At 47.8% G+C, this 18,088-nt stretch overlaps 2 protein-coding genes across 6 annotated transcripts in view; both read right to left on the bottom strand.

Annotated features, from left to right (window-relative positions):
* Positions 1–129: 129 nt before the first annotated feature.
* ZDHHC23 (zDHHC palmitoyltransferase 23) lies at positions 130–12,479 on the bottom strand. 2 transcript variants are annotated; one of them, XM_072723637.1, is made up of 5 exons: positions 12,325–12,479; positions 11,677–11,947; positions 8,771–9,457; positions 6,860–7,027; positions 130–4,728 (listed from the first exon to the last, which is right to left on the bottom strand). In XM_072723637.1, exons 2-5 carry the CDS (start codon positions 11,835–11,837, stop codon positions 4,461–4,463), a joined length of 1,284 nt encoding a protein of 427 aa, XP_072579738.1. In that variant the 5' UTR covers positions 11,838–11,947; positions 12,325–12,479; the 3' UTR covers positions 130–4,460. The 2 variants fall into 2 exon arrangements, with proteins under 2 accessions (XP_072579738.1, XP_072579727.1); XM_072723626.1 differs by having other exon boundaries at positions 6,860–7,018; positions 12,325–12,456.
* Positions 12,480–13,338: 859 nt separating this feature from the next.
* GRAMD1C (GRAM domain containing 1C) overlaps positions 13,339–18,088 on the bottom strand; it is an 86,962-nt gene continuing 82,212 nt past the window's right edge. For all 4 annotated transcript variants that reach the window (XM_072723537.1, XM_072723553.1, XM_072723548.1 and 1 more), the window contains one exon: positions 13,339–15,022. In XM_072723537.1, the coding sequence (XP_072579638.1) occupies positions 14,942–15,022 (81 nt within the window). In that variant the 3' untranslated portion in view covers positions 13,339–14,941. The remainder of the gene's footprint in view (positions 15,023–18,088) is intronic.

The following is an 18,088-nucleotide window of genomic DNA, read 5'->3' as shown; positions in this document are numbered from 1 at the left end:
TATAGGGCAAGGGGTAACTGCGGTCCATCCACAGGATGGGGACGCGCCAGTGGGCGGAGGAGCAGCCTGGCTCTAACAGGCTTCTCTCAAAGCAAGAGTTCAGGAGACGCACGAAGAAACACCAGCTACTTCCCTTAAAGAAAGCACTTTATTTTCCATTTAAGCAACTTGGTCACAGTACGTTATTTTACATAAATGGCAGTAATTTTTTAAATCTCCATTTAAAAGGCCTTGTGTCTGAGTCTGAGGTGATAAGAGGATATGAATACAAGTATAAAAACAGTGCAAAACATTTAGCCCGCAGCCTCCAGCGCCGGCGTCGGGAATCCCCTTTAGTGTTGCTGGGCCAGTTACATTAAGTATCGAATATTAAATATTCCCGGGCTTCCTTTAGCCTAACATCAGACCCAGAAATGTAATCAAATAAAAAGGTTCAAAAGCCCTAACAACGTAAGCCATCGAATCCCCCAGGCCACGGGATCAGAGCAGGCTGAGCTTGCAAGGTCTAGACCATGGCATCGTGTCAGCGGTGCCCCAGGAAGAAAGACGGGAGGGATGTCTGGTGCAGCAGTCACTAGACTAGACTAAGCTCTGGTTTCAAAACTTTGCCTTTAAAGTATGAATTTTCTAGACGTAAAGTTGCCACCAGGAAGGCTAGAGTGGCAGTAAGTCAAAAGCCCAACTCAGAAATAGCTGGAAATAGCCACAACCTCTAAGAAATTGGTCTCCGTTAACCATTCCGTCTTTGGCTGCTGCTGCTGCTACAGGAGAGCACTTGGTGCCAACTGAACTGGGGTAACAGTCCATTAGCAACAGGATCACATTTAGCTGGTTTTGCAAAACGTTTCTATTAATCACAGCAAACACCCACGAGAACGCAGGAGATTTTATTCCGCGCTAAGGTGAGCAGAGCTCTCCTTTCTCCCCTGCATCACCTTGGCAGTGTTTAATATAAAATGGCATACTTGCCACGCTGACGAGAAGACCAGATTCCAAACAGGTGTTGCGACCAAAAGTCTCTATCATCCCTCGCTTGTTTGAGGAAATTCTCTTTTTTGCAAAGGCAGGGTACCTAAATATGGCTAAAATGAAGTCCTATAAACCTACTTACCTCGTTTAGAGAGACCCTTAAACGTCAGAAAGCATTGTTAAACATCCTGGTTAAAACTGTGCTTCTAGATTTCGTATTTTTGCTTATGTTAGTTGAGTTTTGTAATAAAAAGCTAACATCCTACCCAAAGGAAAGAGAGTCTCTGAAGCAGATGGTCGGTATTACAGAGAAACCGTCCTGGCACTGTGTTTTCTGGCAGTGGAAGATTCTAGTATAGAAAATTTTCTCTTACTAAAAATATTAGGAGTACCAAGGGCTATTGCATTAGAGGAGGCCTGTAGCAGTCTCTGCTAGGCAGGTGGCACAGTGGAAGACAGCAATTACTTTATTCACTAAAGGACAACACTACTTGAATGGCCAAGGTTCCCGGTATCCTAAGCAAACACAGCGGAGGCTGAGGTGACATGAGCAGCAGGGTCCCTAAAACTCACTTAAGGCTTCTTAATGGTCACTTCATTTCAGGTGGGCCGAGCTATGACCACAAAGTACTTTTTGGGTATCATTAAAAACAAAACAAAAAAACCCAACATTTTAAATACTGAAGGACCTTCTCCTTTCATGCGATCCTGATTGTCAACTATTTTTCCCTTATATCTTCCAAAAGGACCCACTTCTCCTTCCCAGGAATTGTACACAATGGTGTGACCATAATGGAGGAGGTCAGAACATAGATCATTTGCCGAGCTCCGTATCCCTATGTTTACTAACAGGCTGAGGAAGTGGAGGGGAGGGTGGGGGAGGAAAGGGAACTACGCTGGGGGCGGCGGAGGGCTTGCCCTCATGGCCAACAAACTGCCGGCTCATAGGTTTGCAGAACAGTGTCCCCATGGCTGTGGTCGTCGTCACCACCACCACTGGTTTCTCTGGGACTCAGTCGTTCACAAGCCTTGTCCTTTAAAAGGACAAAATCCCTCAAATCGTTCCGGGTCATAAACAGATGTAAGAATCTAGAAGTGCAGACTTAGGAGGGTGTCCCAGGGCCTAGAGAAACCCTGCTCCCAGACAGCCCCTTGTTGGTTGCAAATACTTCAGTAGGCTTCTACCCCCACACAGCTACTGCACTTTTCAAACCCTTGGGCTTTCTCCTGTATATGCCAATCGCAGACCTCAAGGAACTGAAAACAAGCACCTTGAATCCAACCAGCCGGAACCTATAGAAGGAGTCCTCCCACAGGGGAGGGAATCTGAGCAGGGCCCCTGCAGGTAGTAAGCCGTCGGGGGGGGGGGGGGGGGGGGGGGGTGCCGTGATAAAACCGGCAGTCGTTCCTAGCTCTCCCACCTGATCGTGGTCTTCTGGGTACCACTCATCTTTATCGTGTCCTGTTTTGATGGCTATTAAAGATTCGGCAAGAGGCTAAAATCACTATCTTATCGTTCCTAGGAATTCTATCATCTAATGTTAGGAGATCAGAGTTGGTGGTACATCTGGCATCCGAGAGACCACAACTAGGGATTCCTGGCCGCATGTGCTGGCCCTGACCTTATTCCTCTCTTATCACAAACCTAGCAGCAAGGAACTCGTTCTATGGGATCCAACGTTAATTCCAAATGAATGCTTGACTCTGGGCCAGAGCAAGGGCATCACTGGAGAAACCGCAGACTGCTAACATCCCCAGACTTGCTCTTTGGCTCATCCCAGTGGAATACGGAGCCTCTCACTGGTTAAACAATCCATCTCTGGGGAGAGCAGCGACAAGCCTGTATAAAAATGTGGTGAGTGTCTGGAGGACAGCTTTGTTTCGCGGCAGGACTAGGGATGGTGCCAGCCACCGAAGGTAGAGTTGCAGGAAGTAGCAGTACTTCCTCACAACACGTATGAACTTCTTACGACAGCAGCATGCACGCACAGACTGAAACAGCTGGCAGTATTTTCCCTACATTAAGCTATAAACCAAAGCAAATTTAGGGACTCATGAATTTTCTTTGGGATTGCAAAATCAGTACGTGTATAAAACCAAATATTTCAAGAGGGTATTTTCCCTATCCAAAAGTGCCTCATCTTACCTCTATGGCAGAACAGACCCGTTCTCTACAAATATTTAATCTTTCATATGTTTTCAGTTTTAAGATATGATTAAAATAACATGATCTTAGGAAGAGCCAGGGAAGAACCATAAGCCATGAATTAGCGGAAAGCACATATACCCTGTTTTTTCTCTCCAAGGAGATTTCTAGGGAAAGGTCAATGAGAAGTCATGTGCAAGGATTGACCTCTTGGTCAATCAACTTCTCAGAGTTTGAGCCAGAAAACTGTTTTTTGCAACCGAGTGCTGTAACTGACGGCGTTTGCATTACTTCTTGGGAGTGCGGGGGGTGGGGGGGTAATCAAGCCCTTGATTATTAATCAGCCACATTACCCAGGAGCGAGAGTGAAGTGCTCCCCACAGGGGTGTCTGTTCTCCTCTTCCAGCCTCATCCTAAGTGTGCTAGCACCTTCCCAGGTGAAACACGGAAAGAGGAAATAAACAGTAATGCCTATTGGAGTTTGGAGCTATTTAGTGTAAATCCAAACAATAAATACAGAAACAAAGAGATAAACATAAGGACTCATCACCTAAACCCACAACCACTGTATTATCCTACCGATAATCGTAGCTTATTGACTGTGCCTTCAGGATCAGGGGACATTGTGCGTCCATCCGACCATCCTGAGTAGTCAATGTCTCATACTTCAGAAAGAGAGATTCCCGCAACTGTACAATGTGGTATCCGAGGATCTTTCATTCTGAAATGCTGAAAATGGATTACTCTGGTAGTTTTGGCTTCAGTACTCTGACCTACAAACATTTCTCTCGGTCTTTGAGTTTTCCTAATAATACTTCATCCCTCTTGGGTGCTGCAGTCACTTCCCAGTGCTCCCCACATACCATGTCCCTCGCATGACTCTCACGCCGGTGAGGTGGCTGGGGCCGGTATCAGCACCCCGCTTACGGATGAACCTGAGACTCGGGGAAGCGACTCAACTGAGGGTCACATGGCTATCAGGAACTGAAAGAGGGACTGGAAACCCTCCTGATGCAAACTCTTTCTCCCCTAACTAACGGATGGGCATTGCTTCTATCGATCTGTGCACTAGCAATCCACATCCTTTTCCACTCCTGGTGACTGAGTGAGTTAACAAGGTGACTGGAAAAGAATGGCTCTACTTTCACTGCTTTGATATAAAAATCTCTTAAGTTGAAGTCAGAAAAATTCATTTCTTCCCAGTCCAGTGTCTAAACCTGAGCGTGGCCCTATATAGCCTTTAAGAAACTGGGGATAAAAATGAACATCCTGCGCAGACACTGAAGTGTTCGATGGACGGGAGCAGAGGGCGGGCCACCCCTCACAGAGCCACACAGAAGGCACTTCAGACAATGTCCTCGGCGGGGTGGTGGAAGGGGGGGGCGCCCAGCGTGGAGAACTGGTGCCAGTTCCGCAGGAAGCCCCGATTGTACTGGCCTGTATCCACGATGAGCCCGCAGAGGAGCCGGCGCCCCGTCTTCTGACGCAGGGCCTGCTGGACTTCCCTCTCGGTGACGTTGTAACTGATGTTAATCAGCTGAATGAGGAAGATGTAGGCCATGCCCGCCGTGACGATCACGGAGTACCACACGCAGGTGAAGGCCAGAGCCGAGCTGGAAGACAAAGAGGGGGTCAGGACTGCCCATCTCTCCAGTCAGAAAGCTGGCACCATCTCGACACTGGACACACACGGTACCCATTAATGAGGACTCTGGCGCCTTCCCCGACTATCCCACTTGGAGGATACTTTTCTACCCTCAGGACCCTGAATGCTTACCTTATGACTACTCACATGTCCTTTTCATGCTAGAATTATTGGGGGGGCTCTTTTTCTAGTACATAAGAAGAGCCAGGATGTTTCTGCATTTTGTATCCCCCATACAACCAACACAGTGGCTGACATAACAGCATTTAGAATCTATCAAATGAATGAACAATTCTTAAGTTATTCTTAACTGGGGAAAATCAAGGCACCAGGACACTGCTATACACGTCCTCAAGGAAGCCTGGATGGGGACCCAGGAACGATGCTCAACCTATTTGTCTCCGCTCTCTTCAGCACAATGCTGGTGAACGCAAGTGAGAAGACAACTCCCAACACTGTGAGTCCTTGACTTCTTTTTCTTTTAAATTTTATTTAAATTCAATGTAGTTAATGTAGAAGTGTTATTATTTGTTTCAGGGATAGAATTTAGTGATTCACCAGTGCTCACTGCGTCAAGGACCCTCCCTAATGCCCATCACCCGGTTACCCCATCCTCCCATCCCCCTCCCCTCCAGCAACCTTCAGTTTGTTTATGATTAAGAGTCTCTTATGGCTTGTCTCCCTCTCTGATTTCGTCTTGTTTCATATTCCCCTTCACTTCTACGTAGAAGCACAATCACATTCCAGGTCCGGCTTCCTCAACCCGAACAATCGCACAGGACAAGAAAGCTCCCTTCAGCTCCTTACTGAGACAGGAGAGGCTGCTGATTCATGTCTGCCAATTGATTATTTTCAAACATTTGCAAATGAAGAGCTAGCTGGAAATGAACCTATCCCGAATCTTCATTTGTTAAGGTGAAAGGGACCCAGAGGTGATGACCTCACCATAAAGATGAGGAACACCAGGGCTCAACAAGGCGAAGTGAAACACCTGTACACTGGGTAGGTACCAATGGCAGCATGGGTTCCTCATTCCATGTCAGTGGCCCCCAGAAAGCCCACAAAACTCATGCTTCACCACATACAGCCATGCTCTGCTGGAGGACATTTATTACGCACAGTTGTGACTGCAGAATTTCACAACCTACTAGCACACCCAATACAGAAAAAAAAGGAACTTACCCTGAGGAGGAGGACCAACCTGTTCTAATAATGCCCACAAATATCTAGACCTATAATGGCAATTGGAGATCTGTCCACAGACTAATAAATACCTTCACAGGGGTGCTATGTAGGTAAAGCAGAGATTGTTCTGAGAAAAGAACCACGAAGGCAGCGCTGTCCTAGCTCAGAGCAGGTTGGGGGCGGGGGGAGGGGGGAAGGCACAGATACTACACAGCACCGCATCAGCGCAGACCGTGGAGGAGATGAAGAACAGAGGCAGGGGCCTGCAGCCATCTGGGGGGAGGGGCGGGGGGGCTGGGGCTGATGCAGCAAAGCACACAGAGATCTTTACAATACAGAAATGTGCCCCAGCCTAACTAAGGAAATTTTGACCTAGATACCACAGTAATCATGAGTGGTGATTTTTCAAAAAGTAGAACAGGAAAAACCAATGGAGGTTAGAAAGTAAAGACATGTCATAGAAACTGTGAAGCTCCACAAAGGGGTCAGAAGCAATAAATCAAGATAGGGCTAAAGAGCACGAGAAAGCTGCAATGAAGTGAGGACTTGCCGAGATGATTTATGACAAAACAGACTGCACACGTACCCTGGGACTGCTCGTTTACGGTATTAGTTTCACTCTTGCCACCCTGGGCATGCACGTGGCCATCTGACTCTGGAAGTCCCTGACTGAGCCCAGTCCTACTTGCAGGAGGGTACTAGTTCCTCACTCTGTAAGGGTCAACGATCCTTCTGACATCACCCTAGAAAAAGGCACAATTCTGTTGGCCATTTCAAGGATACCCAGCATCCAACAGCCTGTCCTCTCTTTTGGTTGGAAACTCCTACCCTGGCAGCAAATCACAGCCCCTTAGGTAACGGCAACACCCACCCATTCCCTCGTCTCTGTGCTCCGTGCCCCGGTAGCATCTCACCTGTAATCTGCATAAACTCCAGGACAATAGAAGAGAGCTGTGAAGACACTTCGGTCTCTACAGATGGTGTCCAAGGTCAGTGTGATCCCGTACACCGAAGTGAGCAAGAAGACCGAAAGGGCAAGTATAAATGCTTGGTGATTTGATTCTCCAACACAGCTATTTATCCTCAAAACAGCATAGGGGGAAGAAAAAGCAGACATTTTTTAAGGTTCTTGATACTGATGGCAGCTAAAGCTATCACGGTGATCATTTCATAATGAATATACACGTTGAACGACTATGCCATGCACCTGTTAAGTAACAGGACACTGTAGATCAACTACAGTCCAACGAAAAAGAAAAAAAAAGTTCTCCATATAACTCACATAATAAACAAGGAAGTTTCCAAAACAGGGACAATGTGAATTTCAGTAATTAAAAAGTAAGTTCTCTTATTTTTCACCTTTAGGGAATTAAAAACTTGCCCACGGAGAGGCGTAGCCTTATATTCTCTGCTCTTTCCAAAGTGAAACCATATCATTACTTTAAGGACGTAACCAAGTAAAAAGCAGAACCCGGCTAGGAATCTTTCTATATCCTAACGAGTCTATTACCCAATTATGAAGTGTGTTAATGCTGCAGCCACCACCACAAGGAAAGGGTGACATCAGTTAGGAAAACTTTAAAACCACAAGTATTACATAGTGTGTTAATATATATGTTAAACACATATGTTAATACAAAGATTCCCAAGAGGTTAGAAACCGGGTGTGAGGTGAAGAACAATTCGCTGGTCAGGGAGAAAGAGTTCTGTATCATAGCCACTTGTAGGGCAGAGATCTTCCTTTACATGGAGCTGTCAGGCCCTCCGCAATCCAGCACCTGTCGATGGGCCACCCCCCCCACCGAACACACACACACACACACACACACACACACACACGAATATATGACGAAGACTCAAAATCTGAGAGTGAAAATACCTGTTTACTCCTAAAGAAAGCCCCAGAAAAAAAGCATCCCTATGCCTGAGCCCCCCCTTGAGGTCCACTCCAAGGCCCTCCTGGCCTTGCTGCACCCTCTCCCTCCCCCACGTCCCCTTCTGTGGGCTGGCGGGGGGGGGGGGGGGGGGGGGGGGGGGGGGAGTGCTATGTGACCAGAATCCTAACCACAGAAGGCATAACTCACTGACCACAAGGGCCTTCAGAGCCAAGAGCTGCAGAGTAGCAAGAGCAAGCACGCTACTTCCAGCCTTGGCATCTGAATTAACTATACCCTCCCTCAGCCTTGCTCAGTGAAGCAGCAACATCGTCTTTACAAGTTGCATGTCCTAGGGCGGGGCCCTTCCTGTGTCCTGGGTTGGCGCTGGCCAGCGGGCAGGTACCAAAATAGCCCGTTTCTCCGCAAAGAGCAAAACAGGGAGCTACGTCGCAGGGCCTCACCTCAACCCTGCAGACTGGGAGCCATCGGGGTGACGGACGCACGTGAGGGGACAAAGTCCCCGACAAATAGGGGAATGCTTTCTTGAGCTCTGCGCTCAAAAGGCCCAGCAGGGGGGATATATGCCTAGGCTGATTCTGATCCATTCTTTAAAAAAAACAAAACAAAACAAAACATATATATATACATACATACATACAAATACCACTCAACTGCAGAGACTTGTTCTACGGAGGAGAAAGTGAGTGAGGGGAGCCCGGAAGAGAAGAGCAAGACAGCAGCGACAGCGACCACAAGGGCCTTCAGGAAACAACTGAGGGACCCACGTGTGCGAAGCTGGGAGAACTGCCCACGAGGTGGGCACATCCAGCAGCCCCCGGCTACGTGCAGGTGTGCGGCTGGGAGGGCGCAGAGGCCGGAGAAGCCCGAGCTCGGCCGGCGGCTGACGGGGCTTTACCCTCCGCGAGCCTCCACGTCTTCCCAACATACCAGACACAGTGGTGATCCATTCTCCTCACGCAGATGCCGCAGATCCGGCAGTGCCACGCGCGCGCCGGCCGCACCAGCTGGCACTTGGCGCACCAGTCCTCCTTCACCTTGGCGGGGCTCCCGGCCGGCACCCCGGAGGGGCCCCGAATCTCCTCCCTCGGCGCGCGGCTGCTGAGAGGCCCCCGGGCCTTGTCCTGGCCGCCGGGACCCGGGCGCTCGGCGGGGCCGCCGCTCCCGGGCCGCTCGCTGCCTGCCGGGCTCCTGAGGTAGCCTGGATTCTTCTTGGCTCTGCACAAGGCGAAGAGTATCAGAAATAACCCGCAGGTAAGAAGAGCCAGGCGAGTGGGCCCCACGCGCCCTCTGGGGACCACCTCCTGCAGGAACACGTAGTACATGTAGCCCAGAGAAAACAGTCCGAGGCTCAGGAAAAACAGAGTCTGTTCTTTCCTTCGGTGAGTGAGGTAGTAGTACCACAGGGCCAGCACGGGGAGGGAGGTCAAAACCACCACCCCCAGGAGGAAGTGCCAGGAGGCCACGCGGAGGAAGACGGGCAGGAGGATGAGCGGGGGAATGATGCTAACGTTAACCTTCTTGGCCCCCCTCAGCCAAGGAATTCGGAGGCGATCAGACACCGTGTCCATGATTCTCTCGCAGGTCTCTGGCTGCACCGACTTACACGTAATCCATCTATTCAGAAGAGCACAAAGAGAAGGCACTTCACTTGGGTTTGTTAAATTCAAAACCACGGAGCACTGCAGGCCAAACAGCAGGACACATGCTGAAAGAGGCCAAAGGCCAAGCACTCTACTTCCAAACTACTAAACGTGAGCTCTTTGGATCACAGGTCATCTTTTTAACACGAAAGGGGAGACGATGTTTAGAAATACAACAGTTAAAACTATTTCTCCACGAAGCAGATACATAGTAATGCAGGTGTAGCCTGGGCAAGTGCTGTTTGGACCCGGGTGACTATAGAGACTTAAGATCCTCAGAACAATTCACCATCTGGTCGTGAAGACGACAGGGGAGGTCGGGAAATATGAGAAGAGACAAAGCAGCAAAACTGCCCCATGAACTACTGTGGCCAAACACTGTGAGGCGCTCAGAGGAGACACCATGGGGTGGAGTCATTAGAGGGATCTCTGTGAAAAAGGTGGGGTGTGCACCCCACACCTGGACAGCTGGCGGGTATTGGTGCGGGGGGCGGGGGAAGGCGTCCCAGGGGCGCGGCACGTGTGCAGCACACACCTGTCCCGCACCCAGGGAGGAGCCAGTGTAGCGGGACCAGGGGCTGCAGAAGGAAGAGGGGAGAGCGAGCTAGGAAGAGCCAAATGCCTGAGCTTCGTGGACATACGGGATTTGCTGACATGTTTGCACACTTAGGCTAACAAGACAATGAACAGTTTAAGGAATGGTGACTCTGGATTGTAGACCAACAATTCAGAAAAGTAAGGCAACAACTTGGGCAGGGGAGGAGACGAGAACACGGGAGTCACACCATAGCAGGACAGAGGGAGACTGGGAGCCTCTCTCCAGAGAAGGGTACAGAGGGAGCCAAGAGCTCAGGGATGGCCCAGGTCTCAAGGGCGAGAAGGGAGAAAGAGTTAGAAGGTTAATGGAAGAGCTGTGGTCTCGAGTGATGGAGGTTACGGAAACAGGCTCATTTTTCCATTCATTAAAGCAGAGTGCTCCATTTTCTCCGTATGGATTTTAGACTAAATCAATTTTAAAATACCTGTAAAAAAAGACTCAAGACACAATCAAGGAATAATGACAAAAGAACTATAAGGGCTGCAGGGCTCTGCTAGTGAACTACAGTGGTCCCAAGACGCTTTTCATGTCTAGATGAATGCACCGGGCTCTAAGTCAGCAAGGTGCCACTACAGTGAGCTTTTGTAACCGGAAGTAATTATGATTGGGAAAAGCAAGTTCCCAACATCCTTATTTCCTCCCACACTATGCTTTCCATATGGCAACAATTTTTAGATATAGGATTATTTGGAAAATGGATCCAAACCTTGTTATTCCTGTTCGGTACAAAATTTTTTCTCTGATATTAAATATCACCTTTTTGGATAGTAATTTCCAACACCCGGGGTAATGGATTTGAAAATAAAAGCCAAATGCAATGATACTGGTCAAGATAGCGTTTCTGGTCGTGCTAAAAAAAACAGCCAGTCCACGGCAGGGACATGACTTCTGGACTGGATCGCCTCCCCAGGAACAAGGGTGAGGCCAATTCCAACAGCAGGAAAATGATCTTTCAACCCTCAAGGCTTTTTGTGGTCAGGTGCAGTCCAGCCTCAAGTACTCGATCCCTAGATGCTGGGAACACATTGAAGGCAGGAACCTCCTAGTAGTAACGTGTTCATTTTAAATTTACAGATTCTGGGGCACCTGCATGGCTCAGGTGGTTAAGCATCTCCCTTCCCGTCAGGTCATTATCCCAGGATCCTGGGATCGGGCTCCCTGCTCAAGGAGGCGAGCCTGCTTCTCCCTCTCCCCGTGCACTCACACGCGTCTCTCTCTTTAATAAATAAATAAAATCTTTAAAAAAAAAAAAAGACACAGATAGGTAAATAAAATTTACAGATTCTGGTCTGCCCTTCATTTTTGTATACATTTAACCTGCCACTATCCCTTTATTTGCCTGTTCTCCCCACCGGCTTCTCCCTTTAAGTGAAAAATAATAATGTCCTACTAAACTGAGCTGAAGAGACCGCTGTGCACTTGTGAGCTCCTGAGTAATTCACCTTTACGAAATGCTCACACCTGACGCAGAACACAGGTCTCTCTCAATCTTAGATCCCTGCGAACAGCAGCAAGAGCGAATCCAGCGTCCTGCACGCGGAGCTTGACGCGGGGTCGCGGGGTCCGGGGTCGGCTTCAGGCGGCCCTGCCCTTACCTGTCGCATCCGTCATCGAGATCCTGGCAGTCACACAAACAAGCAGCCACGTGGTTCTTCTCCCCGTTCCGATCTATGTACTCGCAGCAGCACAGGGGCTCCAATTCGGGCTCTTCGGCTTTGTTTTTCTTCCCCGGCTTCACGCCGCCCTTGTGTGTCATGATGCCCACCTGCCGCCTCGAGGTGCGAGGAGCCCGCAGTAGGTAAAGGTGAAGAGAGCTGGCTCCGACCTCGTCCACACGCACGCCTCTCCCGGATAATCCGCCGACGCCTGAAGGAGCGAGGGGGAGGGGAGGGGGAGCGAGGGGGAGGGGAGGGGGAGCGAGGGGGAGGGGAGGGGGAGCGAGGGGGAGGGAGTCTCGCGTTCCCCGGGCGTTCCTGGCTCCGCTCGGCCCGGCCCGACCCGCCCCCGCCCCCGCCGCCCCTTCCCAGCGGGGCCGCCGGCGCCCGGGCTCCCTCCACAGCTCACCTGCCGGCGCCGGCGGGGACGGCCCCGCGCAGGTGCAAACTCGCCCTCCGGGGGGCGGCGGGGGCGGCGGCGCAGCTCCCCGGGTCGCCGTCCGGCCCGCGCCCCCGTCCCGCCCCCGCCGCCCGCGAGCGCCGCCCAGCCCCGCCCCGCCCCACGGATGACCTTGGAAGGGAAGTTACCTGCGCTCCGGGGCCGACGTGGAGGCCACCACGGCCGGCTCCCCCCGAGGCGCGGCCGCGTCTGCAGAGCTCGGCTCCGCGGGGCTCCGGGGGCCCCGGCTCCGCGCCGCCGCCCACCTGTGCGCACGGGCGGCCGCGGCCCCGGCCCCGGCAGTGCGCCCACCTCCCCGCCCTCCCGCCGCCCTCCCGCCGCCCGCCGGCCCCGCGTGGCCGCTCCGCGCGCTTCCGGGTGCCCCGCCCCCGGCGCCGGGGATCCCCGCCCGCCGGCCCGCACGTGCGCCGCCCGCCGCCCCGCAGGGCCCGCCGCCCAGGCCCCGCCCCTCCAAGGCCCCGCCCCCGCCGCCCAGGCCCCGCCCCCGCCGCCCGGAGGACCCGAGGACCCGAGGACCCGAGGACCCGCACCTGCGGGCTGGCCCGGCCCCCGAGCGGCCCCGCGGGCGGGACGTGGGCGGGGCAACCCCAGGCCCCGGGCCGCCGAGCGCCCGACGGAGAGACCGAGACCCGGGGAGCCCGAGGGTTCGCCCGGCGCGGGTCCCCGCTCGGACGCCGGCAACAGGCTTAGGTGGAGCTCTGCACCGCAAATTGTTCCCGGGGTACCGCCCCCAAGTCCCCCAGCCTTCCCTTAAAGGCCCATCGCTGTCCCTGAGCTGTTCATTTGGAAAGCTTGTTCATTTTCACGATTTCTGGCGAGCAGATTCTACACTCGACCCGCCGGCCTACTAGTACTTTTGTGCCAACGCACCGCATATTTGAAATGAAACTGCCCTAATGGGAGTTCTCTTTGGGTTTTATCTTTGCACTAATTTTTTTTTTTTTTTTTGCATTAAATTTCTTAAAGAGTGTAGGCCCATATACACGGTTTCGCTATTGCATGGTTTCTACTTTGTTTCTTGGGGGTTTTTTTTCCTTTTTTTTTTTTTTTCTGTTTGTTTTTGTTTTTGTTTTTGTTTTGTTTGGTGGAGATGCTGGGGAACTTTTTTTTCCCTTTTTAAACAGAAAAAGAAAAACTACAGCTCAGACATTTTGGGTTTTATTGATACTCAATTTATATAACAGGCTCATACAATTAACTCAGTTCTGCCTACATACATGTTTAGTCAATCTATAAAGCAACTTTGGTAATTGTCTTTGAGGTATTTTTACGAAGTACAAGTTTTTAAAGAAGCATCACAAAATATTCAGCTTGCCACTGATCATTTTTGTGAATTTAACAGAAAACAAAGTCTTCAAGTTTATAGTCCAGTGACTCTTGATCACAGCCACACTTCATAAATCAGAAAACTCCCAGGTAAGTACACTGGTACCCCAAGGTAGGTTTGTTGGGAATCACCCAGAGAAGTCCATTTCCCTGTAATCAAGTCAATACTGTTATTCTCTACCGGCATTTCAAAAATGACTTTAGCAATCTCATGGGGCTCTGGGGAAAGAAAGAAACACTTAACTAAAGGCAAGCATTGTCCAAACAGTAAGAATACATACAAATTATTCCACACTGTCCTTCTCTTGTTCCAGACATCACTTGTATCGAGACATATATGCCTAAAAACTTTTCATCAAAGAGCCAAAACTTCCATCTGACTTCAAACTTCAGTCAGTCATTGCACTAGTATTGGGACACAGTGACCCCAAAAGTTTTTACTGAAGAGCTAAAGTTTGTGTCTGCTTATAACTTACCCACTGAAACAAGCCACACACGAGTGAATAAATGGAGACATTATGTGGCTACTAAAAAGTAATCCACAATTTTCAACAAGGTGGTTCACTTCTACCATGAAAGAGTGCTAAGCTGAAGCCAAGCTTAGTTCAAGTATTCATTTGATATATCACTAAATGCCCAGATTTTTACATAATCATCCGGTTTTTAAAATGAAAGCATGGTTCTTCATTTTGAGTGTTGGTATCCTACATGTTTTCTTTTTCAGAATTGTCTCTTCTGCCATTTGAAACAAGAAGATCTCACCTCTGATAGCTACCTAAAGAAGAAACAACTATTTCTTCAAAAAGATACAACATGGCTCAAGAATGTTTCAGATAATAATTACCAACTTACAGACTCAAAAGGATGACAATTGAATATGCATGCTGAATAAGTTCAGACACTATAATACTTACAGTACACAAACTTGGAAATGTCAGAATATATGCCTGAAAAATGGTCCTTCAAAAGTAGTAATGATAAAGAGGTTCATTCTTCTATTGTCTTCTTTAGCCTCTTGAATGTATCTCAACTGGGAAAGCAGCCTATCAGAGACATACTGATTCTGTGCTAACAGATAAAGCATCAGACTTCAAACCTCACTGTAAAAATTAGGCACACTACTCAATTCAGTGTCTCATTTTCTTTTTGTATCAGAAATTCAAATCCACAAACTTCATGCTTCACTGGAGAAATTCACTGCTTAGAATTATGTATAAGAAGTGAAAGAATGGATTGTTGAGGCCATCAGAAACTAGTTATCAAATTAATGTTATTAAAAAGAATGTTTATATTAGAAGTACCAATAATGAGAAACTGTGGAAATGTTCCCATGACAATTAAAATCTTCCATCCTCTGGCTTTCTTTAAGGTGTTTTCTTTTAGTTCCAAGTATCTCTACAATTTCAGGCCTTGAGATCACTAGCTTTCGACAGTCACACCAGTCTTGTTCTTATTTAGTAGATCAAAAGTTCTCTGAAGCATAATGAGTGAGCTCTTCAACTGCAAACAAAGTTAATTTCCAAAATCAGATTTTTTTAACTTTTTTTCTGATTATTTTTATGCCAAAAGTTTACATTTATATTCAATATAGTTTTGTTTATACCGATACCCAAATAAAAGACTGAATTTATAAAACACCTAGCTACTTATGATGTCAGCGTGCCTGACAGGAAGTCAGCCCTGGTCCTTCACTTCTCCCTGCACTGGCCTGCTGTACAGTCTGCCTCCCAACAGGTGGTTTTCTTAAATGGCTTCTCTAGTTGCAGCAGTTTCTCTACTATCTCCTATACAACTCAAGTTCCACCTCTAGGCCTTTGCTTGCTTTTTTTTTTCTTTTTTAAGATTTCATTTATTTATGAGAGACACACACGGAGAGAGAGAGAGAGAGGCAAAGACACAGGCAGAGGGAGAAGCAGGCTACATGCAGGGAGCCCGACGGAGGACTCGACCCTGGGTCTCCAGGATCACACCCTGGGCCTAAGGCAGGCGCTAAATCGCTGAGCTACCCAGGGGTCCCCCTTTGCTTTCTATTATGCTCATGCTTGTCTTCACCCATTTAAAACTTACCTTCTTCTTGTTGCCTTCCCTAATCATCCTGCCTTTGAACTCCCAAAGCATTGCTACTTACTTGACATTTAACTTTGTACTTTTTAAATAGTTTTTAACAATACACATGGACATCTGTTTGCTCTAATAAGATTATAGGCAACTTGAAGGCAAGAATTATGTCTTATTCTTCTTTAAATTCATTCATTTATTCATTCATTCAGCAAATATTATACTTCCCTATTACATGCTGGGTATGTACTAAGCCAAGCACTGGGTATACAATGGTAAACCAAACAGGCACTGTCCCTGCCTTGGTGGAGCTTACAGACTAGTGAGAAATAAAGAACTAAAACGAATCATCACAAAAATAAGTACATACTTCATAATGGATTAAGTTTTTGACTGGAGGATGGCAGCATCGCTTTCTGAAATACATCAACTAGAGGAGAATCAGCCTGGCTCGAGATGAAAACTGAATTCATGTTTTGGACATATCAATCTGTGATGGCCTGTTAGCCAGGTGAAGATGCCAACTCCCCAGGTGACTGCATGAGCCTGAAGCTCTGGGAAGAGGTCAGGGTAAGAGAGATGGATTTGGGAGTTCATGGCACATGTGGCTCAAGTTAGAGGAGTGGATGTAGAGAAGAAGGGAAGAGAATCTAACACAGAGAGCCTGGGGTACCAGGCCAGGAAGAGGTCAGCAGAGAAGATGATTTTATCGAGCAAAAGGTAGTTTTACTTTATGCTAAGTAAAAGAAGCCAGTCACAAAAGACCATATAGTATAATTCCATTTATATGAAATGTCCAGAATGGGCAAACCTAGAAATAAAAAGTAGATTAATAATTATAGGAGCTGAGAGACTGCTAATGGGTATAGGGTCTTATTTGGGGGTGATAAAAACGCTCTGGATTTAGACAGTCGTGGTGGCTGTACAACTTTGTGACTATGCTAATTCTTTAAAAGGTGAATTTTATAGTATTTCATTTATATCACAATAAAGGGGGATTTTTTATGGTTTTAAAGAAGGCATAATTAGATAATGCTCACTATAAGATGTAAACTTAAACAAATGGATATTAATTTTAAAAGCCAGGGGTTACTGGGGACCTTGAGCTTGAGCAATATCACTGGAAGATATGGGGAAGAAAACAAGACAGGAGTGAACTGAAGAGCAACTGGGTGGCTTAAATACAGGCATCTAATTTCCTCCATCCTGAAACCCCATAAAAGCACAATAAAATTATTTTTTAAAAAGGCATAAATTCATGAGGACAGGGAGAACAGAAACGGCAAAAGCGGCAACACAATGTTAGAAACAAGAAAGCATATGGATGACTTCGCAGACCAGACAAAGTGGAATCCTAAACTAACTGTGGAGAAAGCTGAGAACCAACCAAATCTCCCCTGAAGAAACCTCAAAAGTCTTGGGAATTGACAGGAATCTCTGGAAGTCAGAATAAAGAGAAGGGGACTAAAAATGGGGATTATACAAAAAAGTGTTGAGATCACCCCCCGCCCCATGCCCTGCCCTCCTCCATACCTCTACTTTCACTCTAATTTCACTCCTAAAATGCTGGCAGCCCTTAATCCTTCAGATGGAAACTGGACAGCCTTTCTCTATGGAAATTGACCAATCCAAGAGGAAAGACCTAAAGATAGTGATATCAGAATTTCTCAACCAATAGCTGAACCAGATCTAGAGAGAAGTTCAGGGTACACCAGCCCAACCCACGTTAAGAGCATAAGAGCTTCTAACCCACAAAAGCAGGCAACCAAAAACTACAGACATCTGATGGAATCCTCTTACTCTAAGGATAGAAATCAAAACAGGAGGAAAGGATCTTGATGGAAAGTGAATAGGCAAGAAGGAAAAAAAAAATTTAAGCATTAGTAACATGATCAGAGAGATAAAGATACTCATTTTTTAGATCACAATGACATAAAAAAATTCAGAGAAGTAATAGGTCTTTGAAATTAAAAAATTGTTAGCAAAAATCAAAAAATAGAACAATGTGAAGATTAAGTTAAGGAACTCTGAGGAAGCAGAACAAAAAGGCAAAGAGATAGAAGCTGGAGAGAAAAAGTAAGAGTAGATAGCCTGTCCCAAAGAAGGCCAACATCTGAATTACAGGAGCCACAGAAAATCAGAAGAGAGGGAGTAGAGGTGAGGAGATCATCAATTGTGTAAGTCACTATTTCCCAGGACTAAAAGGCACAAGTTTCCAGATTCAAGGATGAGGAATGGTAACAGCCTCAAAATTCTCAATAGCAACACTAGAAGCTGAAAAACAATGGAACAATGCTGTGAAGGAACACTGTTTCCAAGCTAGAATTCTATCCCCAGTCAAACTTTAAAAAAAAAAAAAGATTTTTATTTATTTATTCATGAGAGACACACAGAGGCAGAGACATAGGCAGAGGGAGAAGCAGGCTCCGTGTGGGGAGCCTGATGTGGGACTCCATCCCAGGACCCTGGGATCATGCCCTGAACTGAAGGCAGATGCTCAACCACTTA

This window comes from Vulpes vulpes, chromosome 1 (genome assembly GCF_048418805.1).
Source record: "Vulpes vulpes isolate BD-2025 chromosome 1, VulVul3, whole genome shotgun sequence".
Taxonomy (NCBI): domain Eukaryota; kingdom Metazoa; phylum Chordata; class Mammalia; order Carnivora; family Canidae; genus Vulpes; species Vulpes vulpes.
The sequence above is the reverse complement of the archived record's forward strand: the minus strand, read 5'-3'. Positions and strand labels throughout refer to the sequence as shown.

Excerpts from the sequence above, each read along its gene's own strand:
- ZDHHC23 (XM_072723637.1), bottom strand. The coding sequence starts at position 11,837 with ATGACACACAAGGGCGGCGTGAAGCCGGGGAAGAAAAACAAAGCCGAA. Across the intron at positions 7,028-8,770 it reads ATGGATCACCACTGTGTCTG|GATAAATAGCTGTGTTGGAG; the intron begins GTATGTTGGGAA and ends TGCTGTTTTGAG. Across the intron at positions 4,729-6,859 it reads GGAGTTTATGCAGATTACAG|CTCGGCTCTGGCCTTCACCT; the intron begins GTGAGATGCTAC and ends TTTGTCTTCCAG.